Source organism: Alternaria arborescens (genome assembly GCF_004154835.1).
Source record: "Alternaria arborescens strain FERA 675 chromosome Unknown contig_24, whole genome shotgun sequence".
Lineage (NCBI taxonomy): Eukaryota > Fungi > Ascomycota > Dothideomycetes > Pleosporales > Pleosporaceae > Alternaria > Alternaria arborescens.
Genome location: NW_021167879.1, coordinates 233,345 through 256,061, shown reverse-complemented (window position 1 = coordinate 256,061; position 22,717 = coordinate 233,345). Strand labels below are relative to the sequence as shown.

Below are 22,717 nucleotides of genomic sequence, written 5' to 3'. Positions count from 1 at the left end.
CTGCTTTTGTACGTAGTGCGTCCGATGCAGATCTTGAAAACGCAAGCGCGCGGTCGAACTTCGTACGAACTCACACAAGCGCAAAGGCGTTAAAAAGAACCTTGGAAGTCACACAACATCCGGGTTCTTGGAAGTTGGTTTTTAACGGCCGCCATGCAGGCAGCGTTCTCTTGCACGTGGGAGGCCCGTGCTGCGACCGTTAGTTCAGCATAGATCCTTACAACGTCATTGCTCGAAGTCTCGTCGACACAAACAGCTTACGCGCTTATCACCAACCGCATCCACTAACGTCGACGTATGGCGCCGTCAGAACTCCGGGGCATCTGCGACTGTGACATCTTCTCTCTCTAGTGACACTTTCACCTTCGCTGTTGATTCGCACCTTGGCTGGAATTGATCACCATGGCGTCAAGCTCTACCGAAACGACTCCCTTGGTCTCGTCAATGTCGAGCTCAAGTCGAGCGATACCTCCCAAGCCTCAGCGAACTGTCACATTCAACCCAACCGTCACATCGACTAGTCCGAAACCACCGTCGCGGTCAATCTCGCACAGCGCCTCTGCTTCCGGCCATGGTGCCACTACCCAGGGTGGACAGCCCATGCTTTCGACATTGAACAGTAAGCTGCGGAGAAGGAACAGCTCCGGTGCGCCTGCCAGAATACCTCCCGCGCCGGTGCCCAAGATCGGTCCCCAGAGAACGACGAGGACAGCCCAGAAACTCAAGCTCCTTCCCGACCCGGCCGCGGATGAGGCCGAAGACGAAGAGAGTGGACGCGATGTCTATGTGCAATACACCAGGATAAAGGACCCCACAGCGCGAAGGGATGCAGCCAGACTAGGAAAGGCAGACAGGGAGCGACTACCGAGAGTGACGGCATATTGCACGGCCGCGTCGTACAAGCTCGATGAAATGATGCGATTTCTGAAAGGCAAGCAAAAGATCAGAGGAGCCGCGCCGAAGCGCTTCGATGAATGCATATACTCGCCGTACAACTATGGATCAACAAAAGGCCCAGAAGACGTCAGCAGTACTGCTGTACTCGACGGCTTTACGGAAGAGAGGCCGAGAAGGTTCTCGGACAGCGCCATTGAGGTGGAGCACGAGAATGAGAGAAGGAGGCAGGATCTCATCGACTTGCACGAGGATGGCGATGCGCCAGAAATTGTGAATGAGCAAGCCATTGGCCCTAGACGGCCGTCGATCACCCACGCCGACTTGGATCCGCAAATGGACGCGCCAGATTTCGATACACGCGTGCATACTCCGGAAGTGTTCTTGTTCGAGTATGGCACTGTTGTCATCTGGGGTATGACGTTGCAAGAAGAAAAGAAGTTCTTGAAGGAAATAGCCAAGTTCGAAGTTGACAAGCTCGGCAAAGACGAGATCGAGACGGAAGAATTCAACTTCTACTACACACGCGAGTATCAGGCCCGGATATACAACGACTTCATTAGTCTACGCGACAAGAAGAACTACATGATCAAGCTGGCCATCAGCCACGGCCTTTCGCAGAGTGTCAAGACATCGCTTTTTGAGGATCTAGTAGACAACACTATCGATGAGACAAAAGACATCCCGGCCGAAATCGCCAGCTCTGGCAAGATCAACCTGAACAAAAAGCAAATCAACATGCAGATAGGAGAGCTCTTCATCCTCCGTATCAGTATACATCTGCAAGGATCGGTTCTGGACGCGCCAGAGCTCATGTGGGCTGAGCCACAGCTAGACCCTGTGTACCAAGCTGTGAGAAGCTATCTGGAAATGGATCAGAGAGTCAGTCTTTTGACCGAAAGATTGAACGTCATTGGAGACTTGCTTGCTGTTCTCAAGGACCAATTGACTGTGACGCACGTAAGTAATGCCGTGTTTCATGTACAAGTGTTTTGCTAACTGGATGCAGGGCGAATTGCTTGAGTGGATCGTCATTATTCTTATTTTTGCTGAGGTGCTGGTGGCTGCTATTAACATTTTTGTCGACTTGCACGCAGCGGACTAATCCGACGTGCCCGCTGTATATATTTGCTGGTGTACGATATTTTGCTCAGTGCGCGCGAACAGGTCTGGGCCTCTTGCAAAGGCCAATTGCACGGCGTTGGGTTGCGGGTATCTGTGTTTCCTTTTCCGTTTCTGGTATTGTTCCTCACATAACGAAGGGCGGATGTCACGGAGGCGAAATTGCGAATGGGAACGTCAAGAGGACGGGTTAGTGGCGAGAAAGTAATATAAGACTAAAGGCGGACGATCGCATTGTTAAGCTATCTTCCCAAGCAAGGCGGAGCTGGTCATCTCCGCCCGCTGAACCCTGTCGCGCCCCATCTTTCCCTATGCGACCCTTTTGAGCATTTCACCGCATGCTGTCGCCCTCCACCCGTACTGAGCCCCAATGAGCCGTCCCAGATGAGTTGGAATCTGCTAGAGCGCTTTATAGAATCTGAGCACTTCAACCAAGATCCGAGCCTCGCAGTAGCATACCTTGCGTGAGTCGCTGCCGCTCCCCGAAGCCACCGTTGCCCGCAGCACCGCCGCCGCGCCCTCCCTCTCCCTGTCCCTTCACCGAGACCACCGCATTGGGAGCCAAGACTGACATCTAATATCTCAACAGCCGGTATGCAGATCACGTCGGAATCCACTATGTGCTCTGTTCGAAGCTGCGCCAGTTCGCCTACGAGGAGCTCGAGTTCTTCCTCCCGCAGTACGTCGCCGCGAGCCCACTCCACTACTACGACGACATGAACAGCTAGCTTACATACGCGGGGCACAGGCTATGTCACCTGCTCATCAGCATCGACAATGAGTCCATGGCTCTGGAGGAATTCATAATAGACTTGTGCGAGGAGTCGGTCAACGGCGCGCTTCTGGTGGGCTTGCGGATACCGTGTCTTGTTAGCCGCTGCGGGTGCTAATCTCTGCCCTCTAGACATTTTGGCTGTTCCAGACATATCTCCACGATCTCGCAAGCGCCCCCAACTCCATCGCATTCAAGACATGTCGCCGAATATACAATAGAGTCCAGCGCATCGTCTTCGGATCCGCCGAGCCGCAGCGCCGAGAGAAGATCAAGGAGAACGTACTCCCCGTCACCGTGCTCTCTAGTCTGGTCCTTGCGAGCATAGCCGCGCCCTTTCTCCCAGCTCACGCCGGCCCTCTGGCAATTGCGCAGGCGCGGAAACCCAGACCCGTCGAGGACATTATCTCGGATAACGTGCAGACAGCCAAGGTCGGAAGGAGCAAGACTGTCACTGGAGGATCGTCAAGAAGCAAGGAGAAGAGGGTAGCAGCCCAGCACTCAGACCCCGAAGATGGGCGCTCGATCAAGGCTTCGTCTTCGCGACCCCGCGACCCCAAAGAGCTGAGGAAGGCGGCAGCGCGGCCACCAGCTGCTCAACGGGCCCCTTCGATGCAACACCGCCCTTCATTGTTGTCAATAGCATCAGAAGCCCGGCTCAGCTCGTCATCGTTACCCGACTTCCGAGACGGCAAATCGTCCCCCCTCCCTACTCCCCCAGCGACTGCCGGTTTAGGACCAGGCCCACTTCAACATGGCTTACGCAAATCCGGACTACCACCAAGGCCTCTTACACCTACTGCATTGACCCGTACCCAGAAAATTCGACTTCTACGATCCAACTACTTCCGCAACGAAACTCAGTTCCTGAGCGCTCTCGAGGACATCTCAAATCGCTTGGTTGTTGTTCCAAAACCCGCACGGTTGAGCGCGCTGAGAGCTGAGCTAGCATTGATAGATCAGGACTTGCCAGCCGAAGTAGACATACCTCTATTATCGCCTCCGACTCTCAAGGACGGGATCCCATCGCAAAGCCAGCATCACCGTATAGTGCGCATAAACCCTGCGGAATCAACTAGTCTCAACAGTGCAGAGCGAGTACCTTACCTGCTCATGGTTGAGGTTCTGGAGGAGGATTTTGATTTCGACCCAGACACTGAACAGAATCAGCAGCTGCTCGAAAAGTTGATGCTAGAGAAGGGCACCTCGAGAAGACGTCTTTTCGACATTACCAATGCCGAGTATCTTGCATTCGATCGCACACCGCCCAACGGATCCGATAGTGTGTTTGAGCCTGCTACTGGAGACCTGGGTAGTACCTCACTCATCAAGGATATGGATGAGAACGACATTGCGTCTGGAATGGCGCGCGTGACATTACCTAGTGCAACCGCCAATGGGAAAGCCACGGCCCCAAGGTCTTCAAGCGGAGCGAACACTCTATCTTCAGTGGCTACCCTTTCTACGCCACGAACGTCCGACTCGCAAATCAGCAGATCGAACAGCCCTGGCCCTATCAGGCGTATGACAGTTCCAGCAAACCTCAATTCACGGAACCAGGCCGTCGACCAACCAGACTTCTCGGCCCTCGCAACCCACATGCGCACTGCTGCTCAGATGCTCGCACAACTTGAAGCAAGCGGCGCAAAACGGCCAAAGGGCGAGGTGGCAGCCATCAAAGCCAAGATCATTGCTAGTATGCAGACATTGGAAGAGCAAAACTTCTTGAACGAGGATCAGGGACCAACATTCGACACAATCATGGCAGAATCAGATCCAACAGCAATCACAGGCGAACCAGAAGAACTTGAAGATGGTCTGCCGGTCGCGACCAACTCAGGTGCAGGTGCAGCTCGTATGGAGAACGATCTCAAGACGGGTGGTATGCGGCGGAAGGGTGACCGTGACGATCCCAGTGCCGCGACTTTCGGTGAAGAATGGAGTGCAAAACGAGAACGGATACGACGGTCCTCACCATACGGCCACATGAAGAACTGGGATCTCATCAGTGTCATTGTCAAGACAGGTGCCGACTTACGTCAAGAAGCCTTTGCCTGCCAGCTCATCGACGTTTGCACCAAGATTTGGGAAGAAGCAAATGTACCCGTCTGGACAAAACGCATGCGCATTCTCGTCACAGGCGAATCCTGCGGACTCATCGAAACCATTACAAACGGCGTGTCTCTCCACTCGTTGAAGCGAAGCTTAACACTAGCCAGCATAGCAGCAGGCACCAACCCCCGCAAACGCATCGCAACCTTGAAAGATCACTGGCTCAAGACCTTTGGCGAACCAGACTCGGAAGCTTATATTGCGGGTGTAGGTTGTTTTGCCCGCTCCCTCGCTGCCTACAGCATGATTTGCTACGTGCTGCAGCTCAAAGATCGCCACAACGGCAACCTCCTCATCGACAACATGGGCCACATCATCCATATCGACTTTGGTTTCATGCTGTCCAACAGTCCCGGCAGCATGGGTTTTGAAGCCGCGCCTTTCAAGCTAACGCAAGACTACGTTGACGTGCTAGGTGGTGTGACAGGCCCTGCGTTCGAAGAATTCAAGACGTTGTGTAAAAAGGCGTTCCAGGCGCTGAGAAAGGATGCGGAGAGGCTGATTATGCTAGTTGATCTTATGAGTAAGAACAGTAGTATGGATTGTTTCAAGGCGGGTGCGCAGACTGTGACGAACAGTCTAAGGGCGAGGTTGATGCTGCATTTGAGTAGGGAGGAGGCTGAAGGGTTCGTCGAGGAGCTGGTTGCGAAGAGTGTGGGAAGTTATTATACCCGACTGTAAGTTTTTCCCTTTTTACTTCCCTTCCTTCGTTCTTTGGATGATAACGGCGGTTTTACTGACATGATGATAGTTACGATACTTTCCAGTACCGCACACAAGGCATATATTAAGTTTGTTTGCGGCTGCTACTGCTTTGCATTAGTGGACATCGTTGCGAGGCATGCGAGAGTTTTCTTCTTTTCTTTTCTGTTTTGCATTTCTTGGAGTACCTTGTGTGTAGGGAGAGAGTGAGGAAGGAAGTGAGGAGTCCATGCTGTGTACGCGCGCTCTTGGGCAAATAGAAACACTGTGTGGCTAGGACATATGGACAGTCAAAGCTACAGCACGATACTTCAATTTCACGTTGCCTGTTGTCCCAAACCTGCGAACAGGTTCTTGATTTATGTGAATTGGACAATATCCTCTGCGGTGTTCCAAACGATAGCCACTGTCGTCTCCGCTAGAACTAGAATTAGAGCGCACCCGCTCTTCCTCTGAAGAAAGGATCATTTATAAATAAAGCTTCGAATACTCCGTTGTAGGAAACAATATACCGCCCTATTCCGGCACACTGCCAAACCCCTCCTTCTCTCGCATCACCCTTCCCTTCTCTGATAGTTTTTCGTTCTTCATAATTCCTGTCATCGAATTAGTTTGATGCAACTCATTTGTGCCTTGGAACCGTCATCCTCATCACCACCACCCACGGCATCGCCACGATAAAACAAGAAAAGGGGGAATAACATACCACCGAATTTCCCCACCACCTTGCCCATCATGGAATCATGACCTGGCCCGCTCATCTCACCGGTTTTATTCCCATACCCTGCGCCACCCGTAGAGCCGCTGCCCATGGGCGTGGCGTTTGAATACGGTGCCGTGTTTGAGTGGGAACCGAAGCGGAATTCAGAATTGTCGGTTGAAGGGGTAGATGAGGAGCGTTTGTTTCCTATTGTTGGTGGTGGGCATCGTTAGCCGTCTGGCTCGTGAAAGAGATATATAGGTATGGCTGTTTTTTTTTTGAGACGCAGATGAGGAGAAAGATCAGGTACGTACCGAAACCAGCACCACCTGTTATGCCTGAGCCGTGTTTCTCATGAGGCTCATGGTAGGCGGTATTTGAATCTATGAGGCCGAGACGGGTGTTGGTGTGTTGGTCTTGGAGGTCTTCTGCAGCATAGTCTGGTGCTGTGCGGTTCCCGTAGCCTGCCATTGTTGTCGTCGTTGGTATCCGTGCGGTGAACTGTGAGTAAATGCGTGTATCTCTAGAGAATGGGGAACAGAATAGGAGTATGTGGAGAAGACGTAGAGTTGATTGGAATGGTATTTCTGTTTGGGCAGTTTCACAGAGATCTCTGATCGACTATATAATATCCGCGCCTCCTTCTCTACTATCTGCCGTGTGCTGGCCCCCAGTATGAACAAGCATCTGGCAAAGGCAGAAAAGCCTTATGAGGTCACTTTGCTGGGGGAGGCGTAGATCATCTGCAGCAGAAGCTCTACAAGAGGGTGGAAGACCCGGCCAAGGTGTGCTTGGTGTTCCCTGTAGGCACGCTAAATTCCGCTTATGTGGATCGGAGGAGATAGTGGCTCGTACTAGGCCCAAGGTTCAGCTATCGGTTCTGTACGGAGTTACACTTCCACAGCCGCTCAAGGAGCGTCTGCTACTATTCTTCGCGCAAAACACAGCAGTCTGCCTCTGCTGCACGGCAAGGCCTCTCTCTCTGACATATTTTGAAACAAGATTTGGACCTCGATAGATGCCATTCATTCGATCGATTCCTAGTAACGATGGTCTGAGGCGAGAGATAAAGCTGACATCCAGAAATGGTGGTCGTCGCCGCTGATCCAAGATAGCGATAAGAATCCCGCTAGGTTCCGTCTCGTCACTGGTTACTTTGTACCCGCCAAGATCTGGGGTATCCCACACTCCTTTGTAGATTGCTTAAGAAGTTCCAGAGCCTGTGCGCCAAGGACCCTAACGCCCGCAATGCGATGCATGATATTCGAAAGTCGGATAAGTAATACTGCGAAAGGCGATGACCTCATCGGATGTATTTGGACTGTCGCGTAGTGTTAGTGAGTGTTATGCGTGGCACATTCAAGGGGTACATACCATGAACTTCTTATGGAAGTCGGATCGCAACATGTCGTTAATAAATTCCTTCTTCTTGTTCCTGTCTTCGGTGCCTCGTGCTTGGTTCTTGAAGACCACGTCGTCGTCCCATCGGCGCTTCATGGTGAAGTCTTTCGCATTGAGCAGAGGATTGCCTCGGGCGACGTCGATTTCGCGTTGTTCTTCCTCTTCTGCGGCGCGTTCTGCCTCCTCCTTGGCTTTGGCTGCAGCGCGCTCTTTCTTGATCTTCTCAAGTTCGCGCATAAGGGCCGCGGTTTCGTCCTCTTCGTCTTCGTCCCTGGAAGGTTGTTAGCAAGGGGTTGAAAGCTGGACCAGACTCGGCACTTACTCTTCATCGCTGCTTTCGTCCTCGGTGCTGCTGTCGTCTGCATCTACGTCCCTGAACTTTTCCAACACCTCTATGCGCCGCCGCTTTTGAGCTGCTTCATCTTCCTCTCCTTCCTCGGCTGCTGGTACAGCATCGATCTGACGTTTGTGCGCATTCGGCTCAGCTGCCGCCTCCGGTTCAACGTAGGTGCCGTTCTTTTTCGCAATGTGACGCGCCTCAGCCTCGAGAAGTTCGGCGCGAAGGTCGCGTTGAGCATCGGCATCACCGCCTTGGCCTGGTTGTCTGTGTTTGAGTGTCGTATGCGCTGGTAGGAGTCGCTGATGATAGGCGGGTCCTCGCTGGGCTTCTTTACCGCGTGCGGGATCGAACGTAGGTCTGTGGGCCGTCGTCATTGTGTCGGTTTATTATGGGTTGGTCGGATTTTGAGTTGGCACGGGTTTCGGAAGTCTTGCGCGTAGTTGGGGTGGTGAGTTGTTGATGCGTGAAAGAAATGGCGCATAGAAGCTCGAAGTCGTAAATCACGCTAAGGATCGGCGCCGGTCCCCGCGCATCATTTTCTATGGCTATTGAACAGCTATGATTTCACCAACGACAATCTCACGTACCTGTCATAGAAGGTCAAGATGCCCAGAGAAGCTGAGATATCGCTCAATGAGCGCGAATTCATCAAGCAAGCGCTGCAGGAGCAAATACGCATCGACCGACGCGCATTCGACGCCTTCCGTCCGCTTGAGCTCACCTTTGGCGACGAGTATGGCGTCGCAGATGTTCAACTGGGCAAGACGAGGTACACAATATTCTTTGGATCCGAGTGCGCAAGTTAACCTTCTTCAGGGTCATCGCGCGCATTTCGGTAGATGTGACGACACCACTACCAGAGCGCAAGTTTGACGGCATCTTCCAAATAGTCACAGAGTTCTCTCCAATGGCTTCACCAGCCTTTGAAGTTGGCCGGTACACATATCTCCAAGTCCACCAATTCTCGCTGTATCTGACTGAGTTGCTAGTCCCACAGATGCTGAAGTCATCCTTTCACGTATACTCGAGAAAGCCATCCGTCGCTCCAACGCGCTCGACACCGAATCGCTATGTATCATTGCTGGCTTGAAGTGCTTCGCTCTCCGCGCAGATGTACACATCATTGACCATGATGGCGGACTCATCGATGCATCTTGCATAGCCGTCATGGCCGCACTACAACACTTCCGACGACCCGATGTCCAAGTAGAAGGCGACCAAGCTACAATCCTTAGCGTACGAGAACGCGAACCGATACCCTTGTCCATCCTTCATCAGCCGCTCTGCGTGACCTTCTCATACTTCGAAGGTGAAATATTCCTGGTAGATGCAAACTTGGCCGAAGAGCAAGTCAGACAGGGAGAGGTCATCATTACCATGAACAAACATGGCGAGATATGTCAGATTGCGAAGTATGGAGGAGCCACGATCAACCCACTGGCTTTGCTGAACTGCACAAATGTTGCAATGCAAAAGGTCAAAGAGATGGGTGCCTTTATTCAGAAGAGATTGGAAGAGGATGCCAAAGCAAGGGATGCCGGAGGGTTGATGGCAGAGCTCAGCGCTGAAAATGCCAGGTGAGACATCGCACGAAGCAGAACAACCTTACGAGAGACTACAAGTCTGGCCAGATGGCCAGTCTGCGACGCTTCCAAATACTGTGGCGCGGCCCAACTTCGTCCGCCGAGCCTCTACACACATCAGGAAAGTTTCCAGAAAAGGATGCACCGTGGGCCCGCTGATGATGTGGGTCGGTGATTAGTTGGCCCCTGGAACGGCTACCGGGAAAGCCGAAGACCAGAGCGCGACATGCAAATTCTAGAAGTAGCATGTGAATGTCAACGACAGTTCAGATTAGGCCATACTACATGTACATTTGCGAACTCAAAACTCAAGACTCAAAACCAGATCAAATTCGCAATCCCGAGTTCATCATAACATTGTGAATTTCTTGCGATATCCGACTGCATCAGCACAATGCGAATGTTTGAACATCAAGTCTAGATCTTTTGAATTTGTGACACGGTGACGTAGCTGACAAACCTTTGGAAGCGCGACCGCGTCTAATTACTGTCGAATCGCGGCGCCTCGGCCCACGCTTCCCTGCAGCTTCATGCGACAGCTAGCACCTTACTCGAATGACATCTCCCCACATGCCATAACCCCCTCCTTTCGAGCGGACAAAATCGTATCCTTCATCCGAATGAGACGCTCGTAATGATATATAGGTTACCATCCAACACAATCACTATTGAATCGCATTTCTAGAGTCGTTTCACTCCGGATCTTGAACATTGCGTCATTCAGGGTCTGACTGCATTACGTCTTCTATCTTAGATACCAAGCATCCGGCACATCCTCACAACCACACTTGTTTTTTAACACTGCTTTTCTCCAGTTGCGCATTCCACCACTCACATAACACAATATGTCGTCGAAACTAGTACCGTCCGACCCAGCCGCCGTTATGGTGATACGCGATGTCGTTCCACGCGTTATCACCACTCTATCAGTTCCCTTCTGGAGATTCGGACGCATAAAGATTGGCGGAAGAGGAACAATCGGTATGCCGTGCCCAATCGACACCTCACAAGCACTTACTAATCTACGCGAATAGTCCGCCTCGAATCCGGTGCTCTTGCGGTCTTCTCTCCTGTCGCGCTGACCGACGATGTCAAGCAGAAGGTATCCGAGATGGGCGAAGTAAAGTACATTGCAGCCCTGGATGCAGAGGTAATCTCTTCAAGCCCTCCAAAGCACCTAGAATTTTCCCTAACAAAGTCAACAGCACCACATCTTCCTTGGTCCCTGGCACAAGGAATACCCTAACGCGCAAGTCATGGGCCCCGACGTCCTCCCCGAAAAACGCGAAAAGCAAAACGACGAAAAGGTCCCCTTCTCCATTCTTTTTGGCGAAAATAAGCGCGTCGAGTCCATATCACCCGAGTTCGACGCCGAGTTCGACTGGGAGTACGTCCCCTCGCACATCAACAAGGAGCTCGTTTTCCACCACCGTCCTACCCGCACTCTCATCCAGGCAGACCTCATGTTCAACCTGCCTGCTACTGAGCAGTTTAGCAAAACGGGCATTGATGCGAATAGTGGAATTCTCACAAAGATCTTCACGGCCTTGCAGGGTACGAAGGGCGACGCGAAGTGGCAGCAGCGCACCATCTGGTATGGAACTAGTGCAAAGGATAGGACGGGCTTTGCTGCTAGCATGGAGAGGATCAACAAGTGGGGGTTCAACAGGATTATCCCTTGTCACGGAGATGTCATGGAGGGAGATGGCAAGGGAATCTTTGAGAAGGTTATGAAGTGGCATCTGGAGGGAAAGAAGAGTACTTGAGTGGGCTGCTAAATAAGTTGTGTGGGCGTAAGAGGAAGCGCAGGGTTAAGAGTTGCGTGATGATACCAGGTGCTGTAGGAGTGGTTTTTTGTTTCTACATGTACTATCAGTTTAGCTATTTCCTTTGTCTTTGCTAGCAAGGCGTTATGAGTATTGCACCAAAAACTATATTCCCAGAGATACTACAATTCATGCTGTCCTTCACTTGTTCCCTGCTCTATTCGCCATCTCGATATCTTCTTCGAAATTCCTCCTCCTCACATCCCTTCCATCGTATCCTGCCTTCGTCTTCTGCTCTCTGCCAGTCCAGATCGATGCGATACCAGCCAATGTATACGGGTTCTTGTCGTACCAGGCTGTTTTTTCTGGAGGTTGAATGACGACCGGTGGCGGCTGAACGAGATCGTGGTTCTCATGCGATCCGTCTCCCGGTTGTTCGAATATGATATCCTCACTATATCCCAGATAACCATACGGTGAGTCTTCTGGCTGTATTCTTCCGGCTTCATGTCCGGCGTGCGGATGCAAATGCAGGTGCGGATGAGGTACATGTGGGTGTGGTACATGCGGATGCATGACATGATCCACAACCCCCATAATCGCTTCTTCGACCTTATGTCCCTCTTCGTTCGCATCCTTGCACTTTTCCTTCGGATTATCATACCCTCTGCCGCCCTTCTTCTTCCGAGCTCCTTTCTTGAACTTCCCATACTTGGTTATCTTGACCATGTAATACATGATTCCTACTCCCACTCCTATCAATCCAGCGAGAGGTGCACACGTGATAGTCAGGCCGGCTACGTGCAACAAAAAGTCATTCCACCATTCTTTGTTCTTAGTAGTCTTGTATTCCTTGTTGGAGATGTGTGCAATGAACCAGGGGATGTGATAGACGAGTGACTTTTCGAGAAGCGCAAGGGAGAGACTGGCTTCTACTACGAGGAAGATGGCGGCAGCTATGCGGGACCAGTAAGTTACGACGGGTTTATTTATGGAAAGGTCTCTAAACTTTTTCCAGGTTTTGTTGAAGCGACCTATGGCGCGCTCGTGAGCATCTTTTGGGGGCGGAAGTTCTGGTTCTTCTTCTTCGTCGTGATCTTTCTCTTGCCCATCTTCCCTCTCTTTTTCTTTTTCTTGGTCTGAGTTCTTTGGCTCCTCCTTCTCTTTCTTGATCAGATAGAGAAAGCTTATTGGAACGCGCCATAGTACAAAGAATGGGAGTACAACGATGAACATGACGAGGCTGATAATTATCTGTACAGTCATGAGGAATCCCTTGGTAAGTCGGCCGCGCTCGACGGCGTGAGGAAGTTTTGTTTCGTCCACGGTTTTTGTGGCCTCCATTGTACTAGTTGGTTGTGCTCGAATGCTGATGTTAGAGTCCTAAACATATTGGCGATCGTGTATTTCGTAGAGACATCTCAGAACGTGGTACACACGTGTGAAGACTCATGACGAATTTACTAAATCTTCAACAAGTGCAAACTAGTGAAGCAGAAAGACAGCCTTCACGATGCTGTACTGTGTGATGTCAATATGTTACTCTATACTCGGGTGGTATGTATTCCAGGCCCAACCCTTCAAAGACCTTTTTCTCTGCATCTTCTGGTGTTCCATGGACTCCATTGGGCCCTTCCAGCATTATAGCTTCACCGGTACTTCGACTCCGAATACCGCTACTATCAAACTTCCAGCCTTTGGCTGCTTTCGCATATCGCCTGAGATCACGCTGGAATGTTGTACCACCACTCCATCCCATGACTGCGCAACCTACGGTTCGCCAAGGAGCGACGATAATGTCAACTCGGCGATGAATAGTGGGGTTCTTTGCTTTAGGGTTCTCTAGGATATCCTGGTCACGGGTAGGCCACGATGGGTCTTGCCATACAACAAGTGCTTTATCAAGCGTATCAAAGCCAACACCCGCTCCCCTCGCTGATCGAAAAGGCAGCGCATATTGACCCCGATTGGTGTTTTTCAGGCTCAGTGTGAGGGTATGAGTAATCCACTCAGCTTCTTCCAATGATTCGACGATCTCTTGAACCAATCCTGCTGTACTATCCAAATCTGGGTGCGACACGATCATGTCCACATCGCCGGACTCTGTCTTGCCACGTCTGTATCCGCCTACAATCGTCACAGTAATTCGTTCGTCGCGAAGCTTTACTGCGTGCTCACGAACAACGGCGGCGATCTGCTCAACCTCGGAGCGTGGAATCGGCACCAAGAACTCGTCGTAATACTTGACGCCAATCTGCTGCACTCTGTCCAGATCGTTCCAGCCGTACTCGATAATATCGTCCAGCTCAGTCCAATGGTTGTTGTGGTAGAAATGCCGTGCGGTCTTCGCTCCAATACCCCAAATATTGTAGAAGGAACGGAGAACCTTCATTGATTCGTCGGTCTCAAAATCTTCTACGGCCTGAATCTTACCCGTATTCTTCCACTCTACAAAGAGGACAGCAGTCTTCTCATCACAACCAGGTAGTTGTGCAATCTCTCGTGGGTGACTAAGTCTATAGGGATATGCGGCGATGGATGCAACGATGGTCGAGTAAGCACGAACACCAATGTCGTCATCGATTAGGGTTCGAGCAGTTCTAATCTTCTTGAGTTGGTCAAGGAAATCTTCATTGGGTCCGTTGCCAGGTGTAAAGCGCTGACAGGCGTACTTGATGCCCTTCTTCACCCACTCCGGTGGTGGAGGCATATCACTGTCCTCGCCCTCATACTCGCTTGTCGTTTGCTGCAAAAGATGTGCAGCTTGTGAAGCATTGGAGTGACCAACAGGTTGGGAGGAACGGGTAAAAGTCTTACCATCGAAACGATTAGAGCCATGCTTTCTGAGTTCCTTAGGTTGATAAGTACTTTTCTTCGAGGCCGTAGGCGCGTCCAATTTTGCGCGGGCCAAGATGTCCTGCACAGGATGTGGTCGTGTTGCCAAGAGCGTCTGGGACACTGGCGTTGCTTTGGTATGTGCCACAAAAATATCTCTGATGGATTTCGTGGTCAATGACTTAGGCCTTTCAAGAACTTTGCCTTTGTATACTAGATTGTCCTGTAGTGGAAGTAGATGACCTGCAGTTACACAAGCTTCAACCCAGTCAAACTTGACAACCCAAACAATGTCTTCACTTGACGAAGTCTCGAACATTGGTGCAGGATGTGAACCATTGTCGGACTTCGAAGGTGATGGTAACGGTATGTGCTGCTTGTTTGTATTTGGTGCTTCATCCTCAGTTTCGGAGTTGTGACCAGCCTCGTCATCGGTAGTAGAGTCTTGCTCGTCCGCTGGTAGCCGACCTGATGTTTCACCAACTCTTCGTCTCTTGCTGTCGTGATTTTGTACCTTCACGGGACTTGCTGGCCGTTTGGGTGTAACGAGTTCCTGAACTACCAGCTTTCGGGACCTTAATTCGAACTCAGCTCTTTTCTTGGTACCCACCTTCCCAATGAAGACTTTCGCCCTTGAGATATCGGTGATAAGCGGTGCGTCGTACTGGCGCAATGTTTCCTCGAGTTTTCTCACTTCATCGTCCTTCAAATGCGCAGTAAATATAGCGATTGGTGGGAGTCTGCTAAGATCTAGGGCCTGTGCGGATATTGTGGATGCTGGTGACTGTAATCCTGGGAGTATTATCTGGTGTGATTGATCCTGATCGTCCATATCGGGTAATTTGATGCTGCGCCGATAGCTCCAAGCAAGGGTGGTCAAGACGTGTCCAAGAAGCCAGTCCTGTGTCTTCGACTGTCTTGTTTGGATGTCCAGTTGATCATCATTAAGAGGTCCAGATATGTATGCGGTAACATGTGATGTTCAAATGTGTATTATCCAGGTGAGTATGAAGCTGTTCCCAATGTCGCGCAACGCTGATGACGTCGGCGTGATGGAGAGGCTGGGAGTGTTTGCTTTGTTTGACCCCGATTGTTCTTCCAAGTCCGTGCATGTTTTAGTGTAGCACTAACGTTAGCGCCCGCGTCGACGCGCAATCCACCTGTGACATCTGTTTCAACCAAGTCCAGTCCAACGTCTTCTAGGCTAAATCTCCGGAATCCTTCAGCTCAACCGCCCGGCGTATTCTGTAACAGAACTCACATCCGCACACTTTGGCATGATGGTGGCGTACCAGGAATCATGCGAGTTGAAACACTGTGCCCAACCGGAGGGGCAGCGATAGAAACGTACTTGTTCAGATCTCGGGTGAAGAAACATCAGCCGAATGGTTCTGGTGCTGGTTGGCTCTGGTCTGAAGACGTTGATGCACGCCTGGCTCCCCTCAATGGATTCATGGATGTCATGTCATAACCTTCCTTCCAACTATATTGGGCAGGTCGTCCACGCGTTTGTCACCACCCCTGCCTTTGACAGTGTCGAGAACAAGCAAAAGTCGGTTGAGCCTACACTGGCGTCTTCAGTACGCGGTCTAAACCCTGACTTTCTGCCCTAACATCACGGGCTAAAGATTGCGCGAACACCTTCTCCTTGCCGCTGATCGTTTCCCTTTGGTGCGCGGACCGCCGTTTCGGAATAATTGACAGGGCGACGTAACCTCTGAAGACGTCTCACCTGCTGGTTGGCGGATATATAGTAAGCTTGTATGGCTAAGATGCGGGTGATGATGCATTTCAGACGAACCGGTCTTCGTTCGCTACTACCCCGGCCGTTCCTGCAGCGGATATAGATGTGGATATTCCTTTGCGTCGCCACTCATTAACGTGCCTTATCTTCTTGCTACATACTTACGCGTGTGCTTGTCCTTCCTTTCTTCATTCATTTTTCGCTACTTTCGAGAAGAGCGCTGGTACCTAGTAGCTAGACTACACCGATTCAGCTTTGACAGCTACACATTTCGATCCGACCGAGCACCTTTACGTCAGTCCGGACTTCGTTCCTTTACCACTTCAAAAATGCGCTCCTTCATTATTATGGCCATCGTGGCACTTTTCGCTCTTGCTTCCGCCATGCCAATCTCACCATCGGCACCACGTCTTCAGAAACGAGCTGAGCAATTCCGGCTGCAAGGACTAAGGGAGGTACGTCAAAAAGCCATACGTCAGATGTTGCAAAGACTACGGTAACTAACCGTCGTAGTTTGAGATCGCCGAGAAGCTATCATCCTCTGCATCATCTGAAGTCGACCCATGGCGCGTTCGATTGAACAACAAATTCCACGCTCTCTTCGATCCCACATCAACAGACGATGAGGAAGACGTCTTTGTTGACGAGTCTGAAGACTTCTCTGGCGACGTAGCACCAGGATCCTTGGAATCACCGCAAACTCTTCCCAAGGCTTCAGAGGAAGACAGCTTCTTTGACAAGCTATGTGCCATGTTCCACCGAGCGGAAAGCAGCTTCGGATACGAAGGCAAGGAGCTTGAGATGCGTCGGCCTGAGGGCATCAGGGACTGGAAGCGATCATATGGAGGGTTCCGACGACGATAGAGTTCAATATAAATGTTGTTTCGTGTTCTACCTAATGCCATAACTGCAGCCAAATAAGTTCAAGGGGATGGTATATTCCTGAATGAATCATAGTGATGGTGAAGACTGCTGCCTACCCGCCCTAGGTATGTCTACGCCCGCTGAGTAAAGTAATTGCCCAATGACGATGCCGCCAACGCCTCGTACCCAAAATATATGTCGACGATCAGACACCCATGGTGAAATCGTGCTCTATACCTGGCGTTACACTATGAGGTTGTTAGCTGATGTACGCTACGTCGAGGTGAGTTATGCTTACCTAGCCATGAACTTCAAGAAGACAACAAGATACTGATCCACGCGGATGGCTACTTCGTCGTCACCGCCCTCACTAAGTACTTCCCAGTCATCCTTGGCCTCATCGCCATCCTTGTTCTTGGCTTGCTCAGTAAGCTTCAGCAACCGTGTGTCATCGACAAGTGCTTCCATGCCGCTGTCGAGTTTGCTGACATCTTTGCCGGCCTTGAGCTTGGCAAGTCGCAGCTTCAGGGCGGCATCGGCGCGGTCGAGCAGCACCTTCATCACGGATGCATGTTTGCAAGGATGTACTGAGGCGGTCTTGAGAGTGTTGTCGAAGAATGGGAAGTCCTCGATTGTGACCGTCTTATCCTTATAGTCTCCCACGATGTCCTCCATCATCTCCATGGGTTTGAGCGGGACGGATGTGGAGCCGTAGCCGGAGAGATATAGTCGCGGTGTTCGGTAGTGGGCGGAGTATGTGATGTAGAGGGTGTACGTTCGGAGGGGCCTAGTGGACGTCAGCCTATCCTCTGCTGGCTGGCAGAGCGAGGACGGATAAACTTACGCCTTTGTGTTTGAGTCGCCCTGTGGATCTCTTATGATGGCCTCTTCGTCGTCTTCAATGTCCTCCATGTCGGGTATCTCGTCCTCCTCCTCTGCCGCGCCTAGGTTGCCGCTCTCGTCAACCGTCCGAACATCGCGCACCTTGGCCTCCTGACTAGCCGCCATGCCCCCAGTTCTTAGCCAGCCGTCGTCGTCGTCGGTCGCACCTTCTCCAGCAGTGAAGCCATCCCGCACTATTGTCTCGTCCTGGCCGGCCTCACCCGCGAAGTTGTCATCGAGCCGTCGGTGGCAGGGCACGCCGCGCGTAACTAAGAACTGCTTTCCTTCAGGCAGGTACGATACGCGCTTCGCCGGCGATGTTGCATCTGCCCACTGCCATGAGGGAAACTTGAAGACCAGAAAATCCCCCGCAAGGACAAACTCCTCTGGTGTTATCTGACCCGTCTCGCGGAAGGTCGATGTGTGGCTGATAGCGGCGGTCCGCTCTCGGAACGTGTCGATGTAGGACCTGACAAAGTTGTAGGCCATGTTGGGCTTGGGTTTGATTCGCTTATCGAGTGCAAGTTCGTCTGTGTGAGTGTAGTGATGTTCAGTATCGTGTCTGCTCAAGGTGTTGGAGGGGCGCACGGCAGTGGGGTTGAAGGCTGCGGGACCGATGTCACTGCCTAGCGCCATGGGACCAGCCACACCTCCGCAGCCATCGTTCACCTGCCTCGCTTGTCACCCGACAACACCCAACATCGTCATCCTCTGTTTTCCCTTGCGATGACACTTCATCACGCTTCCCCCTCACATGATCGTAGCGCATTCAAAAATCGAATCTGTCACGGGCTCGCTTTCCACGTGGCACAACGACGTAGCGCTGGAGCTACATGATGCTTGAGTAACGGCGTATGGGCCTCAAAGCCTCACCAAGCATGACATTAATTGTCGCAGAAGTGGATATCATCATGTTGCTTTCCATCTCTTTCCATAGGCTCTCGGTGATAACTCCACGTCTTGCTATAGCCATACCTCCATAGCACAGAGGAGACTTACAGTCAACACGGTCGCCATAGTCATCTGAAGGATACCCGCGCTTGGGCTGCTAAGAGCTGTAGTACCGTCTGCAGATGCTCCTAAGACTGGCATGACATTCCGCGCCTAGCTTGGGTATGAGACGTGCCCAGCGCTTCTTCGAGACTTCGCTACATGACTACGCAGACGTCTGTCGCCCACGCCCCTGTATAAAGACCCAGATCCCGTAATACTACCGGCAGATGTAAAAACAGGCTCTTCCAGCGACGGGAATAGGGATCAAGGCAACAAGGCAACCATCGTGGCGACACAGCATGAGACGCCTTGTACGTTTTTCACGTTACCTCTTGGACGATAGTTCGCATGGGCAAGTGCGCTCGTATCACTTGCAATTGGCGAATCCTCTAATTTGCCGCCGGTTTCTATCAGGTCGCATTAGTGTCGATACCATGAGCATGCACGATCTCTGCACACTGTTGTACACCGTTGTCTTGCCTCGATGCAACGGCAAACGTCATTTCTACTTTGGGCAGTCCCCACTCGTAGGTGTACCATCGGGGCTGCCAGTTCACCGAGCTGATTTGGGGCGATTTCGCATTGCTCCACAGGTAGAAGCGAGCTGACTAAACAGGCAGCCACCTTCGCACGTCCAGATGTCTTCTTTTCTCGGCTTTCTCTTGAGCGAACGTATACACAAAGGGATACACAGCAAGGAATGGAGCACATGTTCATCGAATTGACACTAGCTTTGTTCGGCCCCCACAACATTCAATTTCTCTCTTCGCACCTCCACCGATTGCTCAACGCAAAATTCACCCTTGTTTACTACCAAAGGTTGCGATCAGCTTTGTCATCAGTTGTGGCTTTGGTGCAACTTCAATGTGTGTTTGGATCTCCTAGACAGGACGACTCGCTTGAAGCAAATTACTGCTGTTGGACTGGTGCGTGTGGTGACCCATGCACATGAATATGGGCTTAGGGAGGGTCATGAAATGTGCATATGTCGACAAGCTCAGCGCTGACATGTCTGTCAGGGTTCGGTCAAACATACGGCAACCGACAGCTAACTTTGGATAGTTCCACATGTTCGCACAAGCTCGGGTCGTGGAAAGTGCTCCATCACCAACATGATCATCAGGTCCGCGCGTTCAACAACCGCTATGGCCATCGAGAATCTTCAGCATGTGCAACAAGTATACCCGTATTGTCCGGTCGAGGACCTGATCGGCAGATTGTACGCACTGTTAGCGACCTCGTACTTTTGTACATCTGAAATCAAGTCAATACGCTACACTCTTAACTATCGACACTGATGTCAACCACTCGAATCTACAAGGGACGTTGTACTACATCATAAGCTGCGTTCATGCACCTCGTATCGTTTTCAGACCATTGCTGCGTGAAATGCTATTGAATGCCAGTGTTCATATCTTGGTACCATTGGGTCGCTCGAAGTAGGTATGCTCCATACATGCATAACCTCTCTAATGGGAGATACTCTCGAATACAGGCTGACTAATTATGGCCGCATTAGGTTCACAGATCTGCAATTCAAAAAGCAGTATCATTCGTGAAGGGGATACTTTGTGCTTCCAAGAGGCGTGTCAACAGTATGCTCATGTAGACTATGGTCTACAACATCTATACTAGCCACAACATGGTTGAAACTTGCAACATGAAGAAAATGGCGCACGCTTGGGACGAGTGATTCGGTGCGTCCATTGAGACTACCAATAATTTCGAAGTTTTGCCGTCCCAACTATCTTACTCTGCTGGACTATAAAGCTTCACTGATCTACAGCGACCTGAGTATATCAAAACAGATACCAACGCTATCGTCATTCAAGGCATTTCTGGTTCTGAAACAAGAAGCCTACTACATTCCGGCGTCGCGGACACCAACACACGATATCATATCTGTATACCACTCATCGCGACCGATCTCCGTCCCAATGGCCGACCCTAATTCAACAATCGACACCTCCCAGCCGAGATGTGGAGGTTAACGTATCAGAAGTTCCCCGCTCAGTGGTCATGTATGTGATCTGCGGGTCTTTGGCCTGATATTGCTAACATATTGTTGTGGGATACAGACCTCAGCAAGACGTTTCAACAGCCAATTCATTGCACACAATGGACTCCTGAACTCCAATTGTTCCGACGATTTATACTGCGCTCTATGAACCGACGCTGGCGCGTTGGCCAGGAGAAAAAGAATCACTGATCATGGTGGTCGCAGTACTCGGCCTTGGCTAAGTCATACGATATCCTTGTTTCTTCGTATTCGGGTTGCACGATATCATGAGTTGGCCTTTTTGCTTCCGTTATCCCCTTCCAAAGCGGAGTAAATTCGACACACGCAGTCGCTCCAAGATCTACAGCTTTTGTACTTTCCATCCGCTCAATGTTCATAAGCCGGGTAACAAATTATACGAGTCTCGTTACTTCATCTTTCTCATCTGAGGAATATGCAGCAGCGATGTCTTCTCCAATTCCAGCCAGAGACATGTCGTGCCGCCACGCTCGCACCATCCCGTGCAGCGCAACATTCGGCAGTAGCACGAACACAGGCTGATGGAGAAATTCTCACATTGCCATTGAGCACATGATCTCAGTCTCTCACTCGGTTGTTTTGACCGAGATGAACGATAGGCTCATGTTTTCTTTGTTCGGGAAATGAAAGAAGAAAAATTGCGCACTTCTCCAATCGTCTTCTCACACTCATAAGTACAGCAGCCGGTTGTTCGCTGGCAAGGTTACTATGTACCAGCAGTTCATATCATCACCGATACCGGCTAGGAACGAGAGTATCCTGAATTGCAGCTCACAGATGACACCCCTGGAACACTCTTTCACTTTCAAAGGAAATATCCAGGCTGCTCGAGTATCAGTCTTAATAACATATACAACAGGTCTGTAGTTTACTACTACGGATGTCTACGCACATCATACTTAACCTTCACTTCACGTTGTAGGGATGACGCTTATTGTCTCAGCATACACTAAGACGCTTATTGTCTCAGCATACACTAAGATCTTGTCCCACATGCCCAGCGTAACCACAACTACTAGTCCCTCCTTGCACCGCCTCTTCGTAACGAGAAGGCACAGGCGACAAGCAAGTGTGAGCAACAAGAAAGCTACGGGTGACGGAAACAAAAGTTCGGTCGCATCGGATTATCTCATTTCCTCAGATAGCTCAAGCTGTGCCAGCATCACTGCACATGCACAATGCTCCTATACGATCAAAATCATACAGTCTCTCCTGCATGGTCGAGCATGATGTCAAGCTGTTGTTTTCGGCATGTTCGCATCATCCGACCTAGCCTGGAAGACTAGTACCACAGTTTCAAGTCCGAGGTGATGAGCGGCCTGTCATCTTTGACAGACTAGGTATGTTGCTTGATCATCTTGACGATCATGGTGGGGCCGATCGTAAGACCAATTAGTTGAGCTGTCCTTGTAGTATTTTTTGTGAGCTACAAGTTGTGGGAGGTGTTGACTTTTGACATATATTCATGTTTGACCGTGTGATACCTGCTATCAGATGACATCGAAGTAACTGAGTGTATACAAACAGGAGATGGTGGTAAACCGAACAACAAGGCATGAGAACCTGGCCTAAGTTATATAACGATTGCGCGTACTTCAATCGATGCTGTGCAGATTAGCGAGGGCTATCACAGTACATCATACCTAGGTACACGCAGTGTGCGTACGTTTTGACCATATAACTAATGACGTTCTTGCTCGATACGAGTACATGTTCTAAAATCCACAGCGCCGGGTTGTCTGCTTTTTCGAATGAGATATGCCGGCAGATCGCTCGGTAACCAATTGCATTGGTGGCGTGCGTTGACGACAATCAACCTCGGTCGCGGAGCGCCGAGGCCGAACCACGCTACTGCCCACCTGCTTCCTAGCCATACTCTTGCTTCTGCATCAACGATTCAACTCCACAAATACGTTATACTAACATCTCGGCAAGTTACGTGCGAGAGTTTCAGCGGAGCGGAACACCG

The 22,717-nt window shown here is 50.8% G+C and overlaps 10 protein-coding genes across 10 annotated transcripts; 5 read left to right on the top strand and 5 right to left on the bottom strand.

The window, feature by feature from the left end:
• Nucleotides 1–402: 402 nt before the first annotated feature.
• On the top strand, nucleotides 403–1,999 carry AA0111_g9020 (hypothetical protein; the record flags this gene model as incomplete). Its single annotated transcript, XM_028655533.1, has 2 exons — nucleotides 403–1,854; nucleotides 1,904–1,999. 2 exons carry the CDS (start codon nucleotides 403–405, stop codon nucleotides 1,997–1,999), a joined length of 1,548 nt encoding a protein of 515 aa, XP_028503488.1.
• A 401-nt stretch (nucleotides 2,000–2,400) lies between these two features.
• AA0111_g9019 (Phosphatidylinositol 4-kinase) lies at nucleotides 2,401–5,691 on the top strand (the record flags this gene model as incomplete). The annotated part of the gene is made up of 5 exons (XM_028655531.1): nucleotides 2,401–2,480; nucleotides 2,606–2,695; nucleotides 2,765–2,861; nucleotides 2,921–5,577; nucleotides 5,652–5,691. The coding sequence occupies 5 exons, from the start codon at nucleotides 2,401–2,403 to the stop codon at nucleotides 5,689–5,691; spliced, it is 2,964 nt and encodes a 987-aa protein (XP_028503397.1).
• Nucleotides 5,692–6,118: 427 nt separating this feature from the next.
• Nucleotides 6,119–6,773, bottom strand: AA0111_g9018 (hypothetical protein; the record flags this gene model as incomplete). Its single annotated transcript, XM_028655530.1, has 3 exons — nucleotides 6,119–6,198; nucleotides 6,309–6,509; nucleotides 6,617–6,773. The coding sequence occupies 3 exons, from the start codon at nucleotides 6,771–6,773 to the stop codon at nucleotides 6,119–6,121; spliced, it is 438 nt and encodes a 145-aa protein (XP_028503396.1).
• An 832-nt stretch (nucleotides 6,774–7,605) lies between these two features.
• On the bottom strand, nucleotides 7,606–8,417 carry AA0111_g9017 (hypothetical protein; the record flags this gene model as incomplete). Its single annotated transcript, XM_028655529.1, has 3 exons — nucleotides 7,606–7,623; nucleotides 7,677–7,974; nucleotides 8,026–8,417. The coding sequence occupies 3 exons, from the start codon at nucleotides 8,415–8,417 to the stop codon at nucleotides 7,606–7,608; spliced, it is 708 nt and encodes a 235-aa protein (XP_028503393.1).
• Nucleotides 8,418–8,648: 231 nt separating this feature from the next.
• On the top strand, nucleotides 8,649–9,624 carry AA0111_g9016 (Exosome complex component; the record flags this gene model as incomplete). The annotated part of the gene is made up of 3 exons (XM_028655528.1): nucleotides 8,649–8,812; nucleotides 8,860–8,979; nucleotides 9,033–9,624. The coding sequence occupies 3 exons, from the start codon at nucleotides 8,649–8,651 to the stop codon at nucleotides 9,622–9,624; spliced, it is 876 nt and encodes a 291-aa protein (XP_028503392.1).
• Nucleotides 9,625–10,471: 847 nt separating this feature from the next.
• Nucleotides 10,472–11,392, top strand: AA0111_g9015 (hypothetical protein; the record flags this gene model as incomplete). The annotated part of the gene is made up of 3 exons (XM_028655527.1): nucleotides 10,472–10,607; nucleotides 10,661–10,776; nucleotides 10,832–11,392. The coding sequence occupies 3 exons, from the start codon at nucleotides 10,472–10,474 to the stop codon at nucleotides 11,390–11,392; spliced, it is 813 nt and encodes a 270-aa protein (XP_028503395.1).
• A 201-nt stretch (nucleotides 11,393–11,593) lies between these two features.
• On the bottom strand, nucleotides 11,594–12,736 carry AA0111_g9014 (hypothetical protein; the record flags this gene model as incomplete). The annotated part of the gene is made up of 1 exon (XM_028655526.1): nucleotides 11,594–12,736. One exon carries the CDS (start codon nucleotides 12,734–12,736, stop codon nucleotides 11,594–11,596), a length of 1,143 nt encoding a protein of 380 aa, XP_028503394.1.
• A 187-nt stretch (nucleotides 12,737–12,923) lies between these two features.
• Nucleotides 12,924–15,059, bottom strand: AA0111_g9013 (hypothetical protein; the record flags this gene model as incomplete). The annotated part of the gene is made up of 1 exon (XM_028655525.1): nucleotides 12,924–15,059. The coding sequence occupies one exon, from the start codon at nucleotides 15,057–15,059 to the stop codon at nucleotides 12,924–12,926; it is 2,136 nt and encodes a 711-aa protein (XP_028503389.1).
• A 1,295-nt stretch (nucleotides 15,060–16,354) lies between these two features.
• Nucleotides 16,355–16,835, top strand: AA0111_g9012 (hypothetical protein; the record flags this gene model as incomplete). The annotated part of the gene is made up of 2 exons (XM_028655524.1): nucleotides 16,355–16,426; nucleotides 16,485–16,835. 2 exons carry the CDS (start codon nucleotides 16,355–16,357, stop codon nucleotides 16,833–16,835), a joined length of 423 nt encoding a protein of 140 aa, XP_028503388.1.
• A 205-nt stretch (nucleotides 16,836–17,040) lies between these two features.
• Nucleotides 17,041–18,353, bottom strand: AA0111_g9011 (Autophagy-related protein 3; the record flags this gene model as incomplete). Its single annotated transcript, XM_028655523.1, has 3 exons — nucleotides 17,041–17,083; nucleotides 17,134–17,622; nucleotides 17,680–18,353. 3 exons carry the CDS (start codon nucleotides 18,351–18,353, stop codon nucleotides 17,041–17,043), a joined length of 1,206 nt encoding a protein of 401 aa, XP_028503391.1.
• Nucleotides 18,354–22,717: the final 4,364 nt, after the last annotated feature.